This window comes from Mercenaria mercenaria, chromosome 10 (assembly GCF_021730395.1).
Source record: "Mercenaria mercenaria strain notata chromosome 10, MADL_Memer_1, whole genome shotgun sequence".
Taxonomy (NCBI): domain Eukaryota; kingdom Metazoa; phylum Mollusca; class Bivalvia; order Venerida; family Veneridae; genus Mercenaria; species Mercenaria mercenaria.
In genome coordinates this window covers 49,728,621-49,755,978 of record NC_069370.1, presented here as the reverse complement: position 1 = coordinate 49,755,978, position 27,358 = coordinate 49,728,621, and the positions used below count along the sequence as shown (strand labels likewise).

Genomic DNA, 27,358 nt, shown 5'->3' with positions numbered 1-27,358 from the left:
AAAATATTTGTGTGCTTTACATTATAGACTGGCTAATATACAATACCTCAACATAGGGGAGTATCTCGCAGCAGTTTGTAACACAGTCTACAGTTTTTCCAGCAGAAAAATGGCTGACCAGCAGCAACTCCAACAGCATCAAGGAGATGATTCTCTCTATCCAATTGCTGTATTAATAGACGAATTACGAAACGAAGATGTTCAGGTAATCTGCCGAAATGCATTGATAATAGTACTCTATTTAAATGAATGCACAAATCTTCAGGTTGTATTAAAAAATCTTCTTTTCGTGCCGTAGAAACTTGTTCAAACAAACACTCCGGTTGTTGTAACCAATCAGTCGTTAAATTCATTGAAGATCAATGTTATCTAATAATTGTACTCAAAAAAGTATGTACAGTTGTTGTCAATACGAAGCTGAGCTAACTCATTCACTATAACTGTGTGATTTAGTAGTCTGGTCCTGAGTTTAAAACTTCTGACCCCAGCCAACTTGTCTGCTTGACAATAAATGAGATATTGATTTCTGGCACACTCCAGGATAAAATTTCTTTCCATAAAGTTTGTCCAGAAATGATAATGATAAACAAATTGATCACATTATCCAATCTGGTCGAAGAACACGTCTTTCTGATTTAAAATTTCCAAAGAAAGTGTCTAGCCATCTGGTAACCGGCTGAAAATTCAGTAATTTCAGTGTTCCCACTCACGTATAATATGAAAAAGGCAAAGCCTGTGAGCAAGCGTAGCTTAAACGGCAAAGAAACTATTCACTGCTTAAAACAATTCCGAGAACCTATTCACTTGATGAAAAGAAACAAAAAATTAGTGTCATTATACCTGTAACAGCGAATATCATACGTTGCAAAATTTATGGAAAGCCGGTGTCACGGTGACGTCATTTCCTGTTTGTGGCGTTCTTATGACTTTATGCTTATTTATGGTATTTTATCCCATTGCCAATGCTTGATCTTTTAAAAGAAAATCTTTTTTTTTCTACCAAGTGGAAATCTTTCTTGCATTATTTTTGAGTGATGGATAATATTCAGCAATCAATTGAAGTTCTGTATTCACTGCCAACAAAGCATTTCCTGTGAGCACCTGTCCTCTAGGGACATGCACTTTGTAAAATAAAAGCAAAATTGAAATTATTTCCATAACATAACTTTTTAAAAAATAAAGACACCTAATGAACATAGAGATTGTAACTCAAGTATAAAATTAAAAAAAACAAACAATTTTCCCCGACTTTGATGGAAGTAGAACAAAATGGCGGCACCCAAAATGGCGGCGCCCAGACGAGAGGAAAATTTTTCAGCTACATCACTTTGCCTCATTCGGCACACCTTTGTTATATTCGCCTACACATTGCCGTAAGGCGAGCTACGCGCTCGTGATTGCTCTCGAGCTATGCTCGCTAATATTGTGCAAATCATGTTAAAAAGATAACAATCACGCACATATTCAGGGCTCTCCATAAAGTTTGAAGTAGTCAGTGATGAAAGAGTTCTAAATAGCAGCGGAACCTGAGTGGGAGGGTGTTCCCCCTGAAAATTTTGAAATTGAAGGTTTAAAATGGTGCAGTCTGGTGTATTTTTGGTTGTTTTTTCTTTGCATTGTCTAGCTATGTTTTTTTTTATACAAAAAGATAAAAACAGAATTCCTCTTAAAAATGTATTTGTGACCACTTAAAAAGACAGAGTCCAGGGGTGTAAAATTCCACTCGCCCGCTCGCATTGGCGAGTTAAAAGTCTGGATAGGACGAGTGGACCTCGCTGTATTCTCGACCGATCGGGCGTGTGGTTTTAACGTTGTAGCTTTAATGAAATTCAGCAATTATATCTCGAAAAACGTCAACGAACTTTGAGATGGTTCAGTTGCTAGAATTTGACTGGAATTTACCTGCAAATCGTAAAGAAATCAAAATGTCATGCCGGTAATTTTCCATTCCGAGAGCACGTGCGACCTATCGTAATATCTAATTTACATCGCCGTTACTTTTGTTTATCGACACGTACACACAAAAAACGCGCGTAGTGCATTCAATTTTTAACATTATTGCTTCAATTTTTCAACACCGCTTGAAAAGTAATACAATCTGAATTCTATTAAGATTTCAATAAAATATCGACGGAAATGTAAGAAAGTTTGTATAAAAACGGTCGAATTTTCATATAATCATTTGTTAAATTTCAAACAGCAGGATCTTAATTACTTATTTCTTTCTAAGAGAAAATAAGTGATACATACTATGGGCATAAAATTCAGACTTTTGACCAGAAAGAACAAAAAACAAAATTAAAAAATCTTAAATAATGAAAAAACGGCAGTAATTTAAAAATACTGAGTAAAACGATTTTTTTTTTAGTAAAAAGGTTTGTTAGTGCGGTGGAATAGGTTACGTGACCTCATGGACGTAAATAGAAATGTGGTTTTAAAATAAAACAAAATGATGTTGTTGCGGTTTTTAATAAGTTTTAAATGAATCTTTGTACATGTATTTTTGATAAAATATTCTTCTCAAACGATAATGTAAATTCCTTGATGGCAAATAGGTCACAGAGGTAGGATTTCCACTATTAGCGTTTAAGACATTTACTTGTCAGTTTATACGCGATACTGAACATTCGCTTTTAATAACAAATTAAGGAAGAAATTTTTTTATTGATTTCCGCTTCTCATCAATTTAAAGAATTGAGGCGGTACGATCAGACAGTGTTGTGTCACATGGCGCGAAAACTGTAATATGACGTAATGCCATGACAATCTAGTGCAACAATTCCGCTTTGATCTCCACTTCAGATGACATGATACCGACACACTTCTTTTAGCTTTTTGAGAGGATGTTAACTGATTATGAAAACAAGGCCAATTACTTAGTTTATTAACAGAATAATTACCGTTGATCGTCAACTTTTTTTCTCGCTTTCAAGACGGGTAGGTGGATGATGATTATTGTGTCCATATTTTTAGGACACTTATAAAAATAACTATTTTTCGGAAATAAGTCTTGGGAAAACAAAAATAACTGATATTTAATACTTTCCTGACACTTTGGGAAACTACGGTCATGACGGTAGGGGTTAGACTGATTATTATTACTATCGATGCAGTTACTATGGAGAGCAACTTGATGGTAGAGATGACAAAATTAGTGAAAGAAAAAGAAAAATGTCTGGTGTGAAAAGGAAATTTAAGAGTAACTAAAATGAATAATCAAAAAGAAAAACGTAGTGTACAAGCTATGACAGGGCTTTCAGTAGGTTCTGAAACTCAAAAATCATTGACTCTTCAGCTTAAATTTTCAAGGGTCAAAGTCAGATTTTCAAGAGTCAAGATTAGCTTTACAGGGGTCAAGCTACATGTATACTGTTATTAATGCAGCTCCCACAGACTTTATCTAAAACAAGTACATTAGCCATTACAGATTTTCTTAATCAATTCATATTTTAGTTGTCTTATTTTGCACATTGCCTAAAAGTGGGTGGGGTTTGGTGCTTTGCATGATTTTATTCTCGGCAAATTCCTCTAAATAAGAGCTGCTTTGGAAACAGTGATCATATTTTTCTTAAATGCAGACTTTTTATTGTCTTTTTATCAGCTCACCTGTCACAAAGTGACAAGGTGAGCTTTTGTGATCGCGCAGTGTCCGTCCGTGCGTCCGTCTGTAAACTTTTGCTTGTGACCACTCTAGAGGTCACATTTTTCATGGGATCTTTATGAAAATTGGTCAGAATGTTCATCTTAATGATATCTAGGTCAAGTTCGAAACTGGGTCACGTGCCCTCAAAAACTAGGTCACCAGGTCTAAAAATAGAAAAACCTTGTGACCTCTCTAGAGGCCATATATTTCATGAGATCTTCATGAAAATTGGTCAGAATGTTCACCTTGATGATATCTAGATCAAGTTCGAAACTGGGTCACGTGCCGTCAAAAACTAGGTCAGTAGGTCTAAAAATAGAAAAACATTGTGACCTCTCTAAAGGCCATATATTTCACAAGATCTTCATGAAAATTGGTCAGAACATTCACCTTGATGATATCTAGATTAAGTTTGAAACTGGGTCATGTGCCTTCAAAAACTAGGTCAGTAGGTCAAATAATTGAAAAACCTTGTGACCTCTCTAAAGGCCATATTTTTCATGGGATCTGTATGAAAGTTGGTCTGAATGTTCATCTTGATGATATCTAGGTCAGATTCGAAACTGGGTCACGTGCGGTCAAAAACTAGGTCAGTAGGTCTAAAAATGGAAAAACCTTGTGACCTCTCTAGAGGCCATATATTTTATGAGATCTCCATGAAAATTGGTCAGAATGTTCACCTTGATGATATTCAGGTCAGGTTTGAAAGTGGGTCACGTGCCTTCAAAAACTAGGTCAGTAGGTCAAATAATAGAAAAACCTTGTGACCTCTCTAGAGGCCATATTTTTCATGGGATCTGTATGAAAGTTGGTCTGAATGTTCATCTTGATGATATCTAGGTCAGATTCGAAACTGGGTCACGTGCCATCAAAAACCTCTCTAAAGGCCAGATTTTTCATGGGATCTGTATGAAAGTTGGTCTGAATGTTCATCTTGATGATATCTAGGTCAGATTCGAAACTGGGTCACGTGCGGTCAAAAACTAGGTCAGTAGGTCTAAAAATGGAAAAACCTTGTGACCTCTCTAGAGGCCATATTTTTCATGAGATCTTCATGAAAATTGGTCAGAATGTTCACCTTGATGATATCTAGGTCAGGTTTGAAAGTGGGTCACGTGCCTTCAAAAACTAGGTCAGTAGGTCAGATAATAGAAAAACCTTGTGACCTCTCTAGAGGCCATATTTTTAATGGGATCTGTATGAAAGTTGGTCTGAATGTTCATCTTGATGATGTCTAGGTTAAGTTTGAAACTGGGTCACGTGCCATCAAAAACTAGGTCAGTAGGTCAAATAATAGAAAATCCTTGTGACCTCTCTAAAGGCCATTTTTTTCATTGGATCTGTATGAAAATTGGTCTGAATGTTCATCTTGATGATATCTAGGTCAAGTTCGAAACAGGGTCATGTGTGGTCAAAAACTAGGTCAGTAGGTCTAAAAATAGAAAAACCTTGTGACCTCTCTAGAGGCTATACTTCTGAATGGATCTCCATAAAAATTGGTCAAAATGTTCACCTTGATGATATCTAGGTCAAGTTTGAAACTGGGTCACGTGCCCTAAAAAATTAGGTCAGTAGGTCAAATAATAAAAAAACCTTGTGACCTTTCTAGAGGCCATACTTTTCATGGGATCTGTATGAAAGTTGGTCTGAATGTTCATCTTGATGATATCTAGGTCAAGTTTGAAACTGGGTCAACTGCGGTCAAAAAACTAGGTCAGTAGGTCTAAAATTATTAAAATCTTTTGTAGGGCTGGGTACCGCCTTGAAAAAAATACCGCGGTATACCACGGTTTTTTCCTAATTACCGCGGTATATACCACGGTATACCATCATCTTTATCGTAAGACTTGCAGCAATGGTAGTGGTCATAAAAATATTGAAAAACTCTCAGAAATACTTAATTTATTATGAGCAACAACGAAGACTAGTTACTTGACTAGAATTAAAGAAAAAAGGTACACTGGAATATTAACTTGACTAATGACTAGTTAGATTAATGACCCTTAGTATTTTTTACCAGCGTGTATTCGTCGGAAGACGCCATATTGTCTCTAGGGAAGCACTGGGTCACATGTATATAGGTCGCGCTTGTTTGAAGTTCGATTCGTGCACCCGTTTGATAAACCAGTAACGTTTATGAAGGCTTCATCAGATTGTTTTCAAACAAACAAAAAATAAATTTCGACTGAACATTTTCCATACTATTTATTTCTTTTTTAATACGTGCAAATACATAGTGGGATATTTTAAACTATCATCATTTAAACAAGAAGTCGGGACTCGCCGAATTTACCAGACTCAAAGTAAAAACAAGTGCGCCCATGACGTCATCCATCTATACGGAATAATCTGGAGGTTTGGGGATCACGCGGTCGATCATACATGTTCAGTTGCACTATTGGGTGGTTATTTCTGGAAACTAATAATAGTAGCATGGGAATTCCAGAGATATAAATCGGAAAATCATGCATGGTGTCAATTGCTGTTACGGAAGGCTACATAGACAAACTATATTAAAAATAAACAGAGGTAGGGATAATGTTGATAAAATACCAGTATTCCCCGATGGTACCGCAGTATCGTACCACGGGAAGATGGTACCACGGTTACCGGTATACCGGTAATACCGCGCACCTCTAATCTTTTGACCTCTCTAAAGGCCATATTTTTCAATGGATCTTCATGAAAATTGATCTGAATGTTCATCTTGATGATATCTAGGTCAATTTCGAAACTGGGTCACGTGCGGTAAAAACTAGGCCAGTAGGTATAAAAATAGAAAAACCTTGTGACCTCTCTAGAGGCCATATTTTTCATGAGATCTTCATGAAAATTAGTGAGAATGTTCACCTTGATGATATCTAGGTAAAGTTCAAAACAGGGTCACGTACCTTCGAAAACTAGGTCAGTAGGTCAAATAATAGAAAAACCCTGTGACCTCTCTAGAGACCATATTTTTCAATGGATCTTCATGAAAATTGGTCAGAATTTTTATCTTGGTAATATCTAGGTCAAGTTCAAAACTGGGTCACATGAGCTCAAAAACTAGGTCACTATGTCAGATAATAGAAAAAATGACATCATACTCAAAACTGGGTCATGTGGGAAGAGGTGAGCGATTGTTCAAATTGTAGTAGAAAAATCTTGTAAGAAATGATAAAAATGTCCAAAAATGGTGGTCGCAAAAAACGAGTGACAAATACAGAAAATGAAAGTAAACATTTAAAATTCTTGAAATATAACTGTTTTAAATTTCATTTTTTTCGTCATACCACGTATAACTTTTGCTTATTTAAAGCATTGAATTTGTTTTGCCCAAACAAAGCCTTGGCAATGATTATAAATTTGCTATAGACCGTGACTGCAGACCGGCTCATGTAATCGTGTCAAGCACACAAAATAATTAACAAGTGGTACAAACACGATAATCTTAGGCTGCATTGTTTATCAATTAACTTTTACACATTGATCAATAAACACCTAAGGTAATGACAAAGCATTATTGTACTAAATACAAACCGCGAGATGATCACGTGTCAGTCGGCAAGTGGCGTGACTGACATCAGATCTGTCAGTAGTTAATTAACATACGACGCTCCGCCTACTGCCATATTTCCGCATGTGCTGGCCAACAATATTGAAATTCACTGGGATTTTGATTGACATGGGGCAGAACTTTCGAACATGAGACGCATCAAAGTAAATTTCCGCGAGTCGAGCCGACGCGCGTGGCATATTTTATGCGGGTCAAATATGAGTTTTTCTCAATTTTCGCAGGTCAAAACCCGGTACCTCAGGTCAACCGAACGCCCTGTATGTGTTATATTTGAAATTTGCTTGTACATAATACTCCTTCCATAAAACGTTCGAACAGTATTAAAATGTCAATTATTAGGGCGAGTGACTGTTCACTAAGGGCGAGTAGATTTTACCAGCTACTAGTCCTGCAGGACGAGTGGTGTGAAAAAGAATTTTACACCCCTGGAGTCATACCCTCACTCTAAACCAGAGTCCTTATATACTGTCAAAAACGGTTCAGCATCACATTCTTCATTCACAGCCTTGGCACATAGGTGGATACATCTAGCATGATCAACAATTCGGTAAAATTTGCCACCTTATCGGTAAAATTATCCCCCTTGAAATCACCTTGCTTGGCGATATTGATTTTTATCAGGTTGATATTTTCCAATAGAAACAAAGAAGGAAAAAATGTTTGAACAAATATTGTTTTTATTAGAATGAACACACAATATTTATTATCCTGTTGAAGTGTTCGTCATTCTTTTCTCTTAACAAAGATATAAAAATTATATATCTGAAAAGAAGAATTAATGCTTCCCTTGGCGATTAAAAACCCCCACTATCAGTCTCAGTTTATGGCAAAAAGTTACTGAATAAAATAAGCAAAAACCTGTGATACGTATCTTATTCTTTCCCCTTTAGCCACTTTATTCATAATTTGAGAATATTTATTATCCTATTGAAGTATTCTACAGACAATAAACTTTTTATATATGTTTTTAGCTCGACTATTCGAAGAAAAGTCTAGCTATTTACTCACCCTGGCGTCGGCGTCGGCGTCACACCTTGGTTAAGTTTTTGCATGCAAGTACATACAGCTATCATTTAAAGGCATATAGCTTTGAAACTTATTTTTTCTTTTTCTAGGTCAATTACCAACCTCACTGGGTCAAGTCCCATAACTCTGACATGTATTTTGAGCAAATTATGCCCCCTTTTGGACATGCAAGTTACTATCTCCAAAACTAATACAGATATTGAATTGAAACTTCACATGTGTCTTCGGGGTTATAAAACTAGTTGATAACACCAAGTCCCATAACTCTGACCTTCATTTTGGCCAAATTATGCCCCCTTTTGGACTTAAAAAATTCTGGTTAAAGTTTTGTGTGCATGTACATACAGCTATTACTAAAAGGAATATAGATTTGAAACTTATTTTTTCTTTTTCTAGGTCAATTACCAACCTCACTGGGTCAAGTCCCATAACTCTGACATGTATTTTGAGCAAATTATGCCCCCTTTTGGACTTAGAAAATTCTGGTTCAAGTTTTACATGCAAGTTACTATCTCCAAAACTAATACAGATATTGAATTGAAACTTCACATGTGTCTTCGGGGTTATAAAACTAGTCCCATAACTCTGACCTTCATTTTGGCCAAATTATGTCCCCTTTTGGACTTAGAAAATCTGGTTAAAGTTTTGTGTGCAAGTACATACAGCTATTGCTAAAAGGCATTATAGATTTGAAACTTATTTTTTCCTTTTCTAGATCAATTACCAATCTCACTGTGTCAAATTCTCATAACTCAGACATGTATTTTGGGCAAATTATGCCCCCTTTTGGACTTAGAAAATTCTGGTTAAAGTTTTACATGCAAGTTACTATCTCCAAAACTAATACAGATATTGAATTGAAACTTCACAATGTGCCTTCGGGATTATAAAACTAGTTGATAGCCGCAAGTCCCATAACTCTGATATGCATTTTGGTCAAATTATGTCCCCTTTTGAACTTAAAACTCTTTTGATAATTAACCTTTTTGGGTAACATTTTCCTGCTTCTGGGACAATATTTCGAATAGTCGAGCTTGGCTGTCTTACGGACAGCTAAGAATGAGTTGATACTAATACAGATGTAACCTGTGACCATTCCTCATCTTCAAACATCACCTGACCTCAGTTTGACCTTGACCTCGTTTTGGACTTAGGTTGCTTTGTATTGACAAGGATGCCACCGGGGGCATCAAGCATTTATTGAACGCAGCTTCTTGTTTTTAGCTCACCTGTCACATAGTGACAAGGTGAGCTTTTGTGATCACGCAGCGTCCGTCGTCTGTGCGCCCGTCCGTCCGTAAACTTTTGCTTGTGACCACTCTAGAGGTCACATTTTTTGCGGGATCTTTATGAAAGTTGGTCAGAATGTTCATCTTGATGATATCTAGGTCAAGTTCGAAACTGGGTCACGTGCCATCAAAAACTAAGTCAGTAGGTCTAAAAATAGAAAAATCTTGTGACCTCTCTAGAGGCCATATATTTCAAAAGATCTTCATGAAAATTGGTGAGAATGTTCACCTTGATGATATCTAGGTCAGGTTCGAAACTGGGTCACGTGCCTTCAAAAACTAGGTCAGTAGGTCTAAAAATAGAAAAACCTTGTGACCTCTCTAGAGGCCATATATTTCACAAGATCTTCATGAAAATTAGTCAGAACGTTCACCTTGATGATATCTAGTTCACGTTCAAAACTGGGTCATGTGCCGTCAAAAACTAGGTCAGTAGGTCAAATAATAGAAAAACCTTGTGACCTCTCTAAAGGCCATATTTTTCATGGGATCTGTATGAAAGTTGGTCTGAATGTTCATCTTGATGATATCTAGGTCAGATTCGAAACTGGGTCACGTGCGGTCAAAAACTAGGTCAGTAGGTCTAAAAATAGAAAAACCTTGTGACCTCTCTAGAGGCCGTATATTTCATGAGATCTTCATGAAAATTGGTCAGAATGTTCATCTTGATGATATCTAGGTCAAGTTGGAAAGTGGGTCACATGCCATCAAATACTAGGTCAGTAGGTCAAATAATAGAAAAACATTGTGACCTCTCTAGAGGCCATATTTTTCATGGGATCTGTATGAAAGTTGGTCTGAATGTTCATCTTGATGATGTCTAGGTCAAGTTCGAAAGTGGGTCACATGCCTTCAAAAACTAGGTCAGTAGGTCAAATAATAGAAAAACCTTGTGACCTCTCTAAAGGCCATATTTTTCATGGGATCTGTATTAAAGTTGGTCTGAATGTTCATCTTGATGATATCTAGGTCAAGTTCGAAACAGGGTCATGTGCCATCAAAAACTAGGTCAGTAGGTCTAAAAATAGAAAAACCTTGTGACCTCTCTAGAGGCCATACTTGTGAATGGATCTCCATAAAAATTGGTGAGAATGTTCATCTTGATGATATCTAGGTCAAGTTCGAAAGTTGGTCACGTGCCTTCAAAAAGTAGGTCAGTAGGTCAGATAATGAAAAAACTTTGTGACCTCTCTAGAGGCCATATTTTTCAATGGATCGTCATGAAAATTGATCTGAATGTTCATCTTGATGATATCTAGGTCAGTTTCAAAACTGGATCACGTGCGGTCAAAAACTAGGCCAGTGTGTATAAAAATAGAAAAACCTTTTGACCTCTCTAGAGGCCATATTTTTCTTGAGATCTTCATGAAAATTAGTGAGAATGTTCACCTTGATGATATCTAGGTAAAGTTCAAAACAGGGTCACGTACCTTCGAAAACTAGGTCAATAGGTCAAATAATAGGAAAACCTTGTGACCTCTAGAGACCATATTTTTCAATGGATCTTCATGAAAATTGGTCAGAATTTTTATCTTGATAATATCTAGGTCAAGTTCAAAACTGGGTCACATGAGCTCAAAAACTAGGTCACTATGTCAAATGATAGAAAAAACGACGTCATACTCAAAACTGGGTCATGTGGGAAGAGGTGAGCGATTCAGGACCATCATGGTCCTCTTGTTTTATCAAATTTATGTTACATTTAAGAAAATCAAAGCCTTGAGATGTCTGGTGGTTGCGGGTTTTGCTAGAGTTATTTTCATTTTAAATGCCAATCTATAAATATACAAGTATAAGAAACAAATACTAATTAATGTGCCTCATATCTAAGATAAACTCTGCCTGGCCTTACATGAACAGCTGGAAGTCAGTGATGTAACCATGGGCTGGCATAAATCTTATAAAATCTAAATGGCCAGTGTGAATGGAAAGAGGATAAATAAGAACTGCTTGATCATTGATAATTCATCCGCATTGTTCATTGTAGCACATGAACAAATTTCTTTGGGTGTGATTTGGAATCAAATAAAGATGCTACATGATTGTCAGAAATACACATAACTTTGGTAGCGGGATAAACCCGCAACCAAAAATGGTGAGTAATGCATTAAACAGAACTCACTAACACATTGCCTTGTGTTTCCAATGTTTAAGGTTTCATAGGTGTGTGTCTTGGCTGTAAAAGTTAAAAAAAAAGATTTTTTTTAACTTGGGGAATTTTAGCTTTGAAACTGGGTAAAATATTCTATCTGCCACTGGAATTGGGACTGAAATTTGGCAAATTGACCTGAAAAAAAGAAAACACTGATGGTTCTGCCAGCCAGCATATTGTCACTTTGAGTGCAGTAACTGTCATCTTGCCAATATTCTAAAGCTTACATTAGGTTACCATGTGCCTTGGAAATAAAAATATTTCCTTTAATTTAAAGATGCATTTATTTGATGTTTTCTCCATTTTTCAGCTTCGATTAAACAGTATCAAAAAGTTGTCTACAATAGCTTTAGCCCTTGGAGTGGAAAGAACAAGAAGTGAACTTATTCCCTTCCTTACAGGTACTTGTTCAATAATTCAGCTGATAGTCTTCTTTTTGCCAGCTCTCTAATAGTTTTCTGTTGGTTTGATTTCATACAGTCTCATTCTAGTAGTTTGTTGCCTTTCTTAATCTTATAGTAACCTTGATTCAGTATGTAATGTAACTGATAGACTAGACTATGTAGAATGGAAGTCAGCAGTTAACACAGTAAAAATTTCATTTTCAGACACAATCTATGATGAAGATGAAGTATTGCTAGCTCTAGCAGAACAGTTAGGCCAGTTCACTCCTCTTGTAGGTGGACCAGAGTATGTCCACTGCCTCCTGGTAAGTTTACATTTTTTGCCATTTGTGTCAAGCTGCAGCAACATGTCATAATAAATATTTGATTTGATATATTATTTAATGGACATATATCGTTTTGACACCCAAGAAAATAAAATATGCAGCATCCATCTATGGGCCATCGACTAGGGCAGATATTTCATTCTTGCAACTTTTTATTATGCCCCCGAAGGGAGGCATATTAGTTTTCAACTGTCCGTCCGTTTGTTAGTTCGTTCGTTCGTCACAATGTTAACTTTTTGCATGAAGGCACTTTACTTGCGAACCACTAAACCCAGGACCTTCAAACTTCACATGCTGATAGTACTTTTTTAGTACACGACCCCTACTGACTTTGAGGTCAAAGGTCAAGGTCACAGGGGCCAATGTTAACTTTAACTTTTTGCATGAAGGCACTTTACTCGCGAACCACTGCACCCAGGACCTCCAAACTTCACATGCTGATAGTACTTATTGAGTACATGAAACCTACTGACTTTGGGGTCTCCAGGTCAAAGGTCAAGGTCACAGGGGCCAATGTTAACTTTTTGCATGAAGGCACTTCACTCGCGAACCACTGCACCCAGGACGTTCAAACTTCACATGCTGATAGTACCTACTGAGTACACGACCCCTACTGACTTTGGGGTCACCAGGTCAAGGTCACACGAGCCAATGTTAACTTTTTGCATTAAGGCAATTTACTCGCGAACCACTGCACCCAGGAACTTCAAACTTCACATGCTGATAGTACTTATTGAGTACACGCACATGCTGATAGTACTTATTGAGTACACGACCCCTATTGACTTTGGGGTCAGAGGTCAAGGTCACAGGAGCCAATGTTAACTTTTTGCATGAAGGCAATTTACTCGCGAACCACTGCACCCAGGACCTTCAAACTTCACATGCTGATAGTACTTATTGAGTACACGACCCCTTCTGACTTTGGAGTCTCCAGATCAAAGGTCAAGGTCACAGGGGCCAATGTTAACTTTTTGCATGAAGGCAATTTACTCGCGAACCACTGCACCCAGGACGTTCAAACTTCACATGCTGATAGAACTTATTGAGTACACGACCCCTAACTGACTTTGGGGTCTCCAGGTCAAAGGTCAAGGTCACAGGGGCCAATGTTAACCTTTTGTATGAAGACACTTTACTCACGAACCACTGCACCCAGGACCTTCAAACTTCACATGCTGATAGTACTTATTGAGTCATCTCCTAGCTCAAAGCTGCTTACCAATATTTCAATGACAAAACTAGGCTGTTTGATTAATAGAGTTGTTTACAAACGGCAATTATCCCACTAGTCATTCGTTGTTCTAGGTGTATAAAAGGCAACCGTTTAGGAAGGCATTACGACGCTAAGGCTCGAAACCACGGTTTTGACTCAGGTAAGATGATGTGCTTTGCTTTAACATTTGCTCAAAAACTTTAGATTCATTCAAATTTTACTGGGTTTCATAACGTTATCTTTGCTTAAACATTTGCTTCAAAAACTTTAGATTTATTCAAATTTTACTGGGTTTCGTAACGTTATTTGCTTCAAAAACTTTAGATTCATTTAAATTTTACCGAGTTTCATAACGTTATCTTTGCTTAAACATTTGCTTCGAAAACTTTAGATTCATTCAAATTTTACTGGGTTTCATAACGTTATCTTTGCTTAAACATTTGCTTCAAAAACTTTAGATTTATTCAAATTTTACTGGGTTTCGTAACGTTATTTACTTCAAAAACTTTAGATTCATTTAAATTTTACCGAGTTTCATAACGTTTTCTTTGCTTAAACATTTGCTTCGAAAACTTTAGATTCATTCAAATTTTACTGGGTTTCATAACGTTATCTTTGCTTAAACATTTGCTACAAAAACTTTAGATTTATTCAAATTTTACTGGGTTTCGTAACGTTATTTACTTCAAAAACTTTAGATTCATTTAGCTAGTAAATTTTACCGGGTTTCATAACGTTATCTTTGCTTAAACATTAATTTTGCTTCAGAAACTTTAGATTCATTCAAATTTTACTGGGTTTCATAATGTTATCTTTGCTGAAACATTTGCTTCAAAACCTGTAGATTCATTCACTTTTCAGTAACGCTTTGTCAATATATATTCAAAGTGGTACGTTTCGTTGACATAAATCGTATTTGTTTTTATTTACTGCGGGTTTGCTTGCCCTATGTTTATGTATAAATAGTATATCTTGTTGAAATAAAATATATGGGCAAAAAAGGAGTCATTTTAAGACGAAGATCGTGGTAGAAATAGAACGTACGTATGTTACTTTTTTATCATTAATACATATAGCAAAGCAGACTACACTGAACGCATTCCGAGGAAGACATATTACACAAATAAGACACATTAACACGGAGAAGACTCACTCACACGGAGGTCAGGATGATGCTTCCTGTATTTGTCCTTGTATGTTTGGCAGTCCAAGCTGCAAGTGGAGCTCTAATGTCGATTCCCGCAGAATCAAAGAAAGGTTTGTAAATTAAACGATTTTATTACAATATATAATCATCATCACCATTTATCATTATCTGTGTCTTTGTTATTTAAAACTGATATAACTTTTTTTCAAAGAGAGAAACACATTAAATTAAGTATAGAAATTGACTGGAAGTCCTTCGAATAACCAAAAATGATTTTACAAATTTTCTATCTGAAGTTCTGATATTTATTTTATAGCTCTGTGGGCAAAGGCTGACATCTCTTGTCTCAAGCAAGCAATTACAAGCATAAATTTCTCTTAGTTTGCTTTCGGTGCACTTATAAAATAGAGTGGAAAATGTAAAAGGTTTTAGTCCAATATCATAACTTCTCAGGAAATAAATACAATTAGGATATATTCATATGTGCATGATTTACTCTTGTAAAATGCCTCACTTTTTTCAGCTTATATTTGTAGTAAAAAAAATAACTTGTAACAAAACGATAATAAAATGAAGTATCACGGTGTATTTTAAAGTGAAGATACTACAATTTTGCTTTTAACAAAATGTCGCATGGCAGGTAGGATAAGTAAAAGTGTAATTATATTGATCGGTATTACCGGTACTTATTTTATAATAATGATACATTGTAATTATAAATATGCGTTATCAATGAGCACAGTTCATCACCGCAGTGAAAATATATGTACTAAATCATTTTTACGTATCTATTATTTACAGTTTAAGCAGTTTTATCTAAATTCATTTATTCATATAAATGCGTAAAACTATAATGCTACTAGCTAGAGGCCAGTAACTACCATGCACCCTCTTTAAGACATTTTTTTTCATATGTACAAACTTGCTTGTCAAGACCAACTGTGGGAAAATAAAAAAAAGTTCTCATGAAACAACTCTTTTGAACTATATAAGACTTTTCTGTTTTCTGTTTCGATGGTAACCATTTATTTTTTTAAATGACAACCTGTTATGAAATGATAATCCATCATATCTTGGACAGCTTTGTTAAAAAAGAACAATAAAATGGTACCAAATAGTTACTTGCCGTTTAGTGGCAGTATTCTTATATTAATTAACAAATTTGCATATTAATGAATACTAATGAGAATAATACAAAATGCCAAAATTTTGTAAAAAAACATTTTTTGCAAGCTTTCATTACCAAACGGTTTCCATCTGGTCTTAAATTCTAAAGTAGTATTTTGTTGCTCTAAATTTAAATAATGTATTAAGCTAATTTACATAAAATGAACCAATGCTTAAACTAACTTCTCAGGAAATAACATATTGCTTAAACTAAATAGCATAAAAGGTAATCTATCATAAATAAACAGATGATCATATGATCTTTGTCATATGAAAATATAGTGTAAACACTTTATTAAAGGATAAGTCTGTATGTTACATACTTTGCACAAGTTACTATTTCAATAATCTTGATAGTCTAATAATATTACATATGAGATCTTAAATACTCTAAATCAGTATATTTCCATACTAGTGAAGCAATGATTCTTTCCGTGACGACGTTTTAAAAGTGGACAATCACATTTAAGCACAGTTTTATGACATTATTCACTTTTCGTATATTTTAATGAAGATTTATTTCAGGAACAAAAAATAACCATTATAAGGATTTAGGTCCCTATTAGAATTGTAGATTTTATTGTTTTAATAAAATTTTATAGTTAATCTAATGTGAAAGTATCTAAAAAGCTGAGTATTTCCTTTGATTTCAATGAAGTTAATAGGTAATGGATATTGCAACAATCTCGGTCAAATAGTAAATTGTTCCATAGTGCGTAGGTTCGGAATTCATTTGCAAAACCAAGCTAGGACAAAAGGAGGTAATTATAATTTTTCAAAATTCAAAATTATATTTCTCAAGCATTTTAGCTTAATGTGTTTGTGTGTGTGTGTGTGTGTGTGTGCGTGCGTGCGTGCGTGCGTGTGTCTCCAGGTTTAACGTCTTTTTCAATCTTTATTTAGTCATATAAACGACAGTGTCTACTTGTAGTTACTTGTAGCAGTGCCCAATGCCCAATTTTATAGTGCTACCTCACTGAAACATCACGCCGTAGACACGTGACATGATATTACTACCCAGTCACATTATACTGACACCGGACTGACCAGTCCTAGTACTATCCTCTTAATGCTGAGCGCAAAGCGAGGAAGCTACAAGTACCATTTTTTATGTCTTTGGTATGACGCGGCCAGAGATCGAACCCACGACCTCCCGCACTCGGGCGCTTTATCACTACCGAGGCTGTCAGCTAAATAATATGTTTCTTAATGCAAATCTTTACAAATAAATTACGATAGTTCTTATATTCATAATATTCCCTAGACTATGTTTATCTATAAAATTGATACTTATGATAAAATAATTCTATATTGGTTTGACAACCAGGATTGGAAAATGAATTTTTAACAATATCTACGGTGAAACTCTTATGTATATCAAGCACTCAGTGAGCATAAATAAGAGTAACCGATCAGATCTTAAAGTTTTAAACAAATCCAGTACTTGTCAAAAATCTAATTAACCACCTTTCAAAAACGTCACCACTTTGCTCTGTTGTATTTAAGATATGTAGGTAGAAAGTCATTGTCATCAATATGATAATATTATCGACTTCAGCTGTATATTATTAAGACTATGATTTGTTTTCTTTTGTCCAACAAGAAATCATCTGAAACATTCATTTTACCTTCAATGTTCCTGTTTTAATTTGAACTAATGTAACTATCAATTTAATTATACTTTAAGTAAGTTCTTTAGACTTATTTTGATGAAATTACGTATTGATTCCACCTTCTATTAAGTGTTTAGTTCTTTAGACTTAATCTGATGAAATTACATATTGCTTCCACCTTCTATTAAGTGTTTACTCTATATTTTTAAACAAAACATCTCACAACAATTTATAACAATTAATTATATAATTCCAAACAATTTAGAACCTATGAAAAATGTTAAGATGGGTGCAACGTAGAAGTTACTGGCCTCTGTCCTATTAAGCCGTTGCATAAACTTTTGACGACAGGATTCTAGAGTGATTCACCTAGGTAGTCTCAAAATCGAGGAATATAATATATATAAAACGTTATAACAAACTCGACAAAGTCACATTTGGATTTATACTACTTTGTGGTTTCTCATTGGGAAACATAAATGCAATTATATTTTAGTAGCAATCCTTTGTATCAAAAGTATAAATTTTTATCATTTGAAATTGCAGTATTCATCAAAAACTTTCGTACAACGCTTCTGGAAAAAGTTGCACTGGAAATAAACAATACTGTAGATGCTAGCAAGAAGCTGAAAGTTGAAATGGACGTGTGCAAACCAAAGATAAAGAGCAAAGTCGAAGAGTGCAAGCAATGCGCAAAGATTAAATGCGCGTAAGTATTGATTTTAAATGCTAAAGTGTCCAAATGAAAGTCTCAGGAATAAATAATTATAAGTTAGTATTGACTTTTAACGTTACGGTCGCCGAATAAAAGTCTTGCGGAAAAGTAATTATAAGCAAGCATTGATTTTAAACGCAAAGGTCGCCTGATGAAAATCTTGCAGAAAAGTAAGTATAAATAAGTATTGATTTTTATACGCTACAGTTACCGACTGAAAGTCATCCGGAAAAGCAATTGTAAGCAATTATTGATTTTATACGCTACGGTCACCGACAGAAAGTCATCCGAAAAAGCAATTGTAAGCAATTATTGATTTTAAACGCTAAGGTCACCAAATGGAAGTTTTCCGAAAAATTAGGTTTAAGTAAGTATTGATTTTAAACGATAAGATCGCCGAAAGCAAATCTTGCGGAAAAGTAATTAGAACTAACTAGTGATTTGCTGAATGCACCAGGACCATGACTGTAAATAAACGTTTACGTCTTGCACTAAAAAAGGATAAGCATGTTTTTGATTATGAATTATCGTGTATTATTTACCTAGCATAATTATTGATCTAACACACAGCATTTTGCTTCCAAACAACATGGTAGGGTAGACTTAATTTATGTTTGACTAGCATACCGGTAGCTTGCTTCATGCAACAATTTTATTTTTTGAAATCGCGCCATCCCAAGACTTTCGGAATAATCGTATCCATTACGATGAGTATTTATTACTTGTTAGGCATCCGGAAGTCTTTGTTGTGTTAGTTTATGTGTACGTAGTTATATTTATTAGAAAATTTAGTTGAAAGGCATTAGCAAATGAAATATATATATCCCTCTGTATCTATGCATTAAAACATTAACCTCAGATTATTTACATTTATTTATGTTCATTGAGTTACCATGTTGCTAGGTCCTCTTCTATGTAACGAGAGAGCTGAACCCACACTGGAATCTTTCGGTATTTTAGCCAGTGGGATCTTTAGATACACCAGCCAATGGGATCCTTCGATACATATTAATAGTTCTTGTTCTGTTTTGTGCACAACTTAAAACCGGGAGCAGGGGCTTCTTCTGTGGCTGACTTCAGACCACTTGCCTCTAACCGACTAGAGCCTCACTTGGGGCGTTGAATGTTTTATGTGATGAAGAACTCCAGCTGGCTTACAGAAAGTCATTGGTTCTACCAGGATCTACCCCGTGTTGAAATAATGCCCGGAGAGGTACCTTGTGTCTTCCTCCACCATGAAAAGCTGGAGAGTCGCCATATGACCTATTACTTTATCGGTGAGACGTTAACCGCAACAAAACAAAAATAAGACCAGGAACAAACAAATTCGGTCTGACCACGTCTTATGACAGTGTCGAACATGACTGAACCAACAAGCTAACACAAACATTGTTTTTGTGTCCACTATTTTGATAGTAAAATTAAAACTTCTTTACTTAAAAATGCATTCGGGTGATATATATTTTTATTGAGATAATTTTAAATTCAACAGCTTTAACATTGCATTTTTTTAAAGCACTTAATATTTTTTTTCTTTTCAGGTCTTCACCAACGTTTTTAGATATATTGAATATTGCAAATCCGTATAATTATCTGAAAGAACCTCTTGATAACATTGGCAGTAAGGCTATGGTCGCCGTTAAACTAGTAGAAGATCAGGCTGGTGGCTTCGTTAACTCGATGAAAAACCTTGCAGACTCAGTAAAACTTCCACCGGAATTTAAGGTAACAACTTCACATTATCGTGTTCTTCCCGTTTACGTTTGCTTCTTAAAAAACATCACACTTTTTTTGCACATAAACTTAAACATTTTACACCCAAATCTTACTAGAAATTTACTAAGCTTAAGAAATTCCTTTAGTTTGATAGATCTTGCAATAACTGTAATAGGTTGCATTCAGCCTCACGCAAAATACAAACAGCAACAACAATTAATTTTCCGCCTGTTGGCGACAAGTTATTTTGCCTTTGCGATCAGTGCAGACCAAATTCAGCATAGCAACATCATGGTCTGTATTATTCACTAAATTTTCAGTGAACATCGCTTTGAATAACAAGTGGTACTGCCCGAACTGAATGAGAGACAAAACCATTTTAGAAATTCAGCAGGGTAAAGGTTAAAAAAACCAACATGCTATAGTATCTACATATTATCGTTTAATAACCTTCAAGGATTAAATATACCGCACATTTTCAACATTTTATGCCATTTGTTCACTTCTTGAATATTCTATTAGAGATACATTTATGGAATAAGATGACTTATTACATTGATTAAATCCTTTTTAGAAATGTATATTTCATTGTTTTTATTTCTTTTTATTTCGTTTCACATACCAATTAGATAGGTATTTCAATAATCTGAACCATGTGGAAAGTTTTAAGACTCCATGAAGAACCGGAATTAAATTATTTCCAATCTTACTTTTTTCACAGCAACCAATATAGGCAAAGGGAGGTAATGATAAGTTTACAACTTGATTTTCTAATGAATTTCAGCCAAATGTGCAGTTGTCAAAGCATATCTTTGACAAATATAATACGGTAGTTTTTATATTTATACCATTCCCTAGGCTAAAATTGGTTAACTCATGTTGTTTGGCAATCAAATCAGAATCAAAAATACCTCTATTGAGAATCTAAAATGTACTAAACACTCGATGTACATAAATAAGTGTAAGAGAACAGTTGTTAAAAGATTTTAACAAATATATAACATGACCAAAATCTAATTAACAATCTTTAAATATAGATACATGAATATGATGCAACATTCTAGACAGTTCTAACCAATCTCTTTTGTCGTAAGAACTCAGCGTCTTTATCATTGACATCTAATACGAACAGTTTTTCCAGAGAATCGTATTTCTATTCAATATTGTACCAGAATTCTTGTTAAACTTGAAACGTTTTGAACATTTGCTTTGAAAGATATCGCCATTGTTCCTTTTCATGTCATGCAGTGGGTAAAGTGTGGTCTTTCCAAAGTCCTTGCCGACATTTGAAGACCAAAACTGAATTTTCAAATAACTTTAGGCGATTTAAAAGTTATAACATTCAGACATTAATTATCTAATGTCATCCAGTGGGTTAAATGTGGTCTTTCCAAAGTCCTTGCCGACACCTTATGATCAAAACTGAATTTTCAAATAATTTTAGGCGACTAAGAATATTACAACATTCGTAAATTTAACGTCCGGGTTTGTATTTTCTGTTCAAATCGTTTATTTATCCTCCAGTTTATTTACGAACAAATCTCAGCCGGACTTAAGAAGGCAATAGCGGAACTTAAAACACTTGGAGTAGACATTGGTAACTTTGTCATTGACACAGGCTCAATTCTCGGAGATACCTTCAAAGGTATTTTTTGTATCTATTTATTGTTCAATTGTAAAGAAAGATCGAGCTGATTTAAAGCACTCTTGAGTCCTCTTCTTGAAATATTACAATTCTAATTGCACATAGTGTTCAAGACCTGAACCAAGTTCACTCGGGTAAATGAAAATTTCAGGCTTACATTTATAGCAATACCATCTAGTTGTGCTGATATTTCATGTGTAAAAATGTGAAATACTATAAAGTAATAAAGTTATATATTATTTGCGAGTCTGGCGAAATGCGGTGATTAATTGCAAAATAACAAATAAAATACCCGTGTACCACTAATTGGGCATATACGTCTACTTCATATGCAAATTGGTTACGGTTTGTAAATCGCTCTTGATTACAACACAAAAGTGAAGAAGAGAAAAGTTTTTATCAGTCTTATACCGATACCATTACTAATATGTTCGAGTACTTGCATATAACACTACTTTGTTTGTGAACGAACTCGTAGTTTTTCCACAGTTGGTTTGATGCGCTAAAAACACCTCAAAATAGTCAGTATAAATACATTTTTAATAAATAAAATGCTTTAAAATATTTACAGCAAGAGCTTGTATTGTATACGATGGATTGCCTTTTATTTCAATTTATTTCAATTACACGGGTTGTAAACACTGGCTCCCACTCTTTATGGAGGTGAGTTGAAAAAAGAGCCAGTGATACTTCGAAGGCGGCGCTAATGACAGAAACTACACGAGAAATGTAAACAAAGACAGAGGGCGAGTTTATTTTTTACTTTCTGTAACAAATTTAAGTCCTTATTTCAAAAAAGAGGCAATGTTATTCCACTCAGAATTGGTTAAACTTCTTATGTATGCAGGTCGATCTGCAGAGCAAAGGCATTTCTTGAAGAGAGAACTTTTGAAATTTGTGAAATAGGACCGAATTAAACTGAAAGTGGACATATGTCTATGTATTTCGTCCTAATTTACACAAGTCAGAGATTTCAAAGTTATCGTTCGGATGTTGTTGAAAGGAATGTCTTATTACTGTATAATCTACGTGAATATGTTGGCGGATTACTACCGTCTATGTGTATTTTTGGCCAAGAGGAGGAGCCAGCGACACAGAGGAGGCGCTTAGAACTAGAATGGGAGCCTAGGCACATTTAATATCAATATAAAGTGTGTTTGTTCCGACTAGTTTGTAAATGAACAATGTATTTTAGTTTAAGAACTGTATTTTTTAACAGTTGGTATTCTTTCAGTTAAGCAATTTAATCAAATAACATATACATTTTAGATATATATCTTTACAGACTGGCTTGGTAAGAAGCGTAGGAAACGAGAGACAATTGACCCAAAAGTCAGAAAGTGCATGGAACAATGCGTCTCCTGTTCACCTTTGTTGAAACCAACCCAATCCGAAATAATAACAGCAGGTAATAATTAAGAATATTATATCTACACCATTTAGGTGTACAGAGTAAAATTAACCGCTAATACTTCTATTCCAATGCAGACTTATATATAAGATATTGCCCATTTATATGCCTATTACTTTTATCGAATATTTGAACACATTCAGCCTTTATGATTTGGCCGTTTTATGACAAAAACTCTATTAGTGAAAAGAAATAAAAACTGAGATAACAAAAATGATCCTGCAAATTATTTAATTACCTTCCAAATCTGAAAACTTGAAGAAACAGAGAATATTTGAGTACTGTCTTTCTTAAAGTGGAATTATACGCTTTTCTCAAGTAAAACTCCAGCTGAAATAGATGTGTGTGTAAAAAGGGTGAAGGAAATTATAGCTTTTGACCCAATATACCAACCCTTTCCTGTTACCAGTACGAAATAATAACTTAAATAATAACTGAGGCAGTCTTTTTAAGAAAAGTCAAACTGCACGCAGGAGTTGCTTCCCTTCCACTTCAGAAATATCTACCTATAGGTAAGGGAGATTATTGCGTAGAAGATTGAAGAAAAGAACTTTTATTTTATTAGCCCGATTTCTTTATTTCTAAATCACCAACTTCAAATTCTTACGCTGCAATGTCGTTAATTTAACACAATTAAATGCACAGCAACCGAAAATTGCTTTTATAAAACATTCACCAAAAACACACTATGCAATAAAATGCGTATAATGTCACTTTAACTTTAGTTTATCCGCCAAGTTGGAGAAAAGTTTATCCATCCTGAGGATTGCCGAGGGGGATAAATTGTTCGGAGTCGAGGTGGATAAACTTATGTCAAGAAAGACAGTAACATTATATTTTATTTAGCCTGCAGTCTATAAATCTGTGTTTAACATGTATTTGTTTAAAAAAATGTTTTTAATACAAAATAATCCACACAGATTTTTACTCATTTGTAAATTCCTTTCAGTTACACAAGATTCGTTACGATAAAACATTATTCCTTACATCATACTTTGCCTTCTGCGTACCATTAATCATATGTGCTAACAGGGCATTCGTGTACAAAACAAAGTGGTTTTGACCCGAATAAAATACAGCCAAAAACCAGGCTTTAGATGAATTCAAATGCTCTCAGGTCTCTACCTTAAATATACTCCATTTCCGTGCAAGATAATGTGACGTAAATGAAACTCTATCCACCACAAATGGTTTAGATCTAATAATTACAATAAAGGACTGCTTAAAACTGATTATTTGTCTAGAAATGTCAAAATGCCACAAATACACAGTCACGGTCGATTTACCAAGTTTTTAAAAACCGTCACCGTACCATTGGATAGACAAAAATAATTTTTGATTTTTTTTTACCGTGGCTGTTCTCATAAACAGATGAAATGTTTGAGCTTCGAACTATTGACCCAGTTTACACTGCCTATAGTACAAATACTTGAAAAATTAGTCCGTCAGTTGTATTGACCGTATAAACCTCTTTTGGCTGAAAAAACCCCAAGTATACACGGCAAGCAGATATCAGCCTGATAAATGCGTAGTGGTAGGATAGATTATCTTCAGTATTTCAAAAACGTACAATGCTTTTAAGTAATTGACCGAAGGCATGTAGAGACGTATCGTTAAAACGTCATGAAAACAGTATGACGTCGTTGTACATGAGGTGTATATTTCATGTCATATATGTGAAAAATTATGCGTATCACTAACTTAACATGCATTTGAATATTTAGAAATGGTTTAAAATGAGTTTACTGAAAAATAACACAATCGTGTATTTTTGGTTTCACCACGGTCTTTTTTTATTTATACAACTCTTTATTCTCATTGTGCATGGGTGTTTTGGAATTTCGGCTGCCAAGACAACAGAAATAACATTTATTTGTAAAATATGGTAGAATTTATTTGCCTTAGACAATAGAATTACAATATACTAGATTCTAGTTTCTGCATAAAAATAAGAAAAGAACAATGACAAATATATTTTACAGTTTGTGGACCTAAAATCGTCAAGGCTAACGAAACTATACAGAAAATGTTAACGAAAATCCAAGGTGTGTACAACCATACATTGGACGAAAAGAATCCCATTGTTGATAAGGTAGGGACAGTTCGACACCTATTGATATAATTAAGAATATCGTAGCATACTGATGAACATGATTTAATCAGGTGTTATCATCTGTTACGTAAATCACAGTAAACTTACCTTGCATTAGTTAGATGGCGAGCAAGAAACACTGTCTCACAACATCATCTGTTACACTGGTGCTATATGCAGCCATTGTGTGCTGATTGAGCGACTTCAGTGCAAAATCCACCACAAACTGTTATGGCTCAGATATTATAAAACTGAGCTTGCAGACCAGTTTATGAATATAGCTTTTTCATTGTTCAGATAGGTACTCGAGGTTTTGTTTATAAACATAAGTAAATTTGTTCTCTTTTCCGTAACATTGATTATAACACTTAATACACGGCTGCAACATCTGTATTTAACTGGTTCAGTTACAACAAAAAGTATAGCTGATAAGATAACAATGCTCTTAAATCTGTTCGCTGTCACAATCGTGACAAGAAATGTTACCTCTACCAAATGCTGATATAGATAGTTGCAATTTTAAAGATTATTCTGTCACCTATTTCCGGTGCCCTCTCCCTATTAAGTTTAAGTTAACAAAACACAAGCTATTATAAAGACTGCCAATATTTTATTTCAGCTACAACTTGATCCTACAGCAGTCAGTGAATTCAAGTACACTAACGTCCATATTACTGTATATCTGAATGGAGGTAAACAGTCGTACAAGACAACGGTACTGGTCCCTATGCTTGATATGGTTGTGGGACCAGCCAGGGGCATGGCAATGGAGTACTGGGGCAAATTTCCATTCTAGAAATACACAAAAGCCCAAAAATGATATGAATATTAAACAAAGAATTCTTTCATTTTTCGTGTTTTGTCGTTTTGTATTCATATAATGATATATATGATTTTCAATTGAACGTGTCCGAATGTTGTATTTTTCATCTTAAAAGATCATTTAGGCTTCACAAGAAAAAATAAAACCTCTTTTCAAAGTAAAAACGTTTTAAATTACGACTTTTCATTTCTACTTTGTATTACATTTGAAAACTTTAGAAAATGTATGATTTAAACGTCGAAAATATATCAATTCTGTACAATATTTACAAATACTTCCGACGTTTGAATAAACTTGCATTTGTGGGGATATAAATACAGTTCTTCAGAAATGAGTGGGATTTGACTATTTGACTGCCCAATGATTAGATGCCAATCTAGTCATGGTATTCTCGTGTAAGTTTGTTAGTACAGTAGGTTCGCCCTAAAATTGCTTTGACACGTTTAGTTTTCACGCGAACAATGTAATATAATAAATTCAAAACGGTAGAAGTCACCTTTTTTCAATCTTATTGTTTTACATACACAATAAAACTAGCTCAGCAGAAACACCCCATATTAAGCCGGTGTGAGTATAATGTGACCGTGAGGGGGAATAATGTCACGTGTTTACGACATGATATTCCACTGAGGCAGCACTTTAAAGTTTGAATTTTTGGAATTCTGCAAATATTGTACGATCACCATCATGGAAACACAAAATACAGCTATTTTTGAAGGGCGGCTTACTATCATCGCGGCACAATATCAGTCTGCGAAAGCGTATTCCCTGATCTGGAAGCGTCATGGACGACGTACGTTTAGACGGGCCAAAGGTAATGACAGCAAGACGGGTACTTGACAATAACGCATCTGGTACAAGCACCGCAATTCAGTGCAATATATCCACAAAAAGCTTCTAAACCGTTTGAGAGTACTACACTCAGTTCCAATAAGGGCCAGGTGGCATTTACGTTGGACTCGTACCGAAAGGACAAGGATGTTATTTAACAACGAATCTCATTTCAATGTTAATGTCCTCATGGTAGGTCACCAAGGTTACCTTTTTTCCCCTGATAATTACTTCTTGGGGCGGGTTTTGAGAAGGGTAGTGTTATGATTTGGGGCAGGACAATTGAGGGTTCGGGTCGGGAAACAGATCTTGTTGTCATTCCTTACAATTTAAATGTCAGCTTTTAACTGACGAATTTCTCCATCTAGTGGTGGTATCATTACTGCAGCAACATTCTAGTGAAGAGATGCGCGATAAATAAGGCTACATACTGCTTGGCAAAATTACCTCGCCATGCATAACCATAGCGTGACTCTATGGTCAGCCTACCCACCGGACAATAATACAATCATGCACAGGGGACCTTCTCAGACGGAGAACAAACATGACATGATATTAATATCACTCGTGACCTACAGCAGCCCGT

At 35.1% G+C, this 27,358-nt stretch overlaps 2 protein-coding genes across 2 annotated transcripts; both read left to right on the top strand.

Annotated features, from left to right (window-relative positions):
• The first annotated feature begins 45 nt into the window (after positions 1 to 45).
• On the top strand, positions 46 to 13,746 carry LOC123561617 (serine/threonine-protein phosphatase 2A 65 kDa regulatory subunit A alpha isoform-like). The gene is made up of 4 exons (XM_053516907.1): positions 46 to 205; positions 11,977 to 12,067; positions 12,275 to 12,375; positions 13,705 to 13,746. The coding sequence occupies exons 1-4, from the start codon at positions 110 to 112 to the stop codon at positions 13,744 to 13,746; spliced, it is 330 nt and encodes a 109-aa protein (XP_053372882.1). The 5' UTR covers positions 46 to 109.
• LOC128559916 (uncharacterized) lies at positions 13,699 to 25,966 on the top strand. Its single transcript, XM_053553049.1, has 8 exons — positions 13,699 to 13,772; positions 14,689 to 14,869; positions 18,086 to 18,248; positions 19,796 to 19,979; positions 21,495 to 21,615; positions 22,901 to 23,023; positions 25,009 to 25,118; positions 25,738 to 25,966. The coding sequence occupies exons 2-8, from the start codon at positions 14,782 to 14,784 to the stop codon at positions 25,912 to 25,914; spliced, it is 966 nt and encodes a 321-aa protein (XP_053409024.1). The 5' UTR covers positions 13,699 to 13,772; positions 14,689 to 14,781; the 3' UTR covers positions 25,915 to 25,966.
• Positions 25,967 to 27,358: the final 1,392 nt, after the last annotated feature.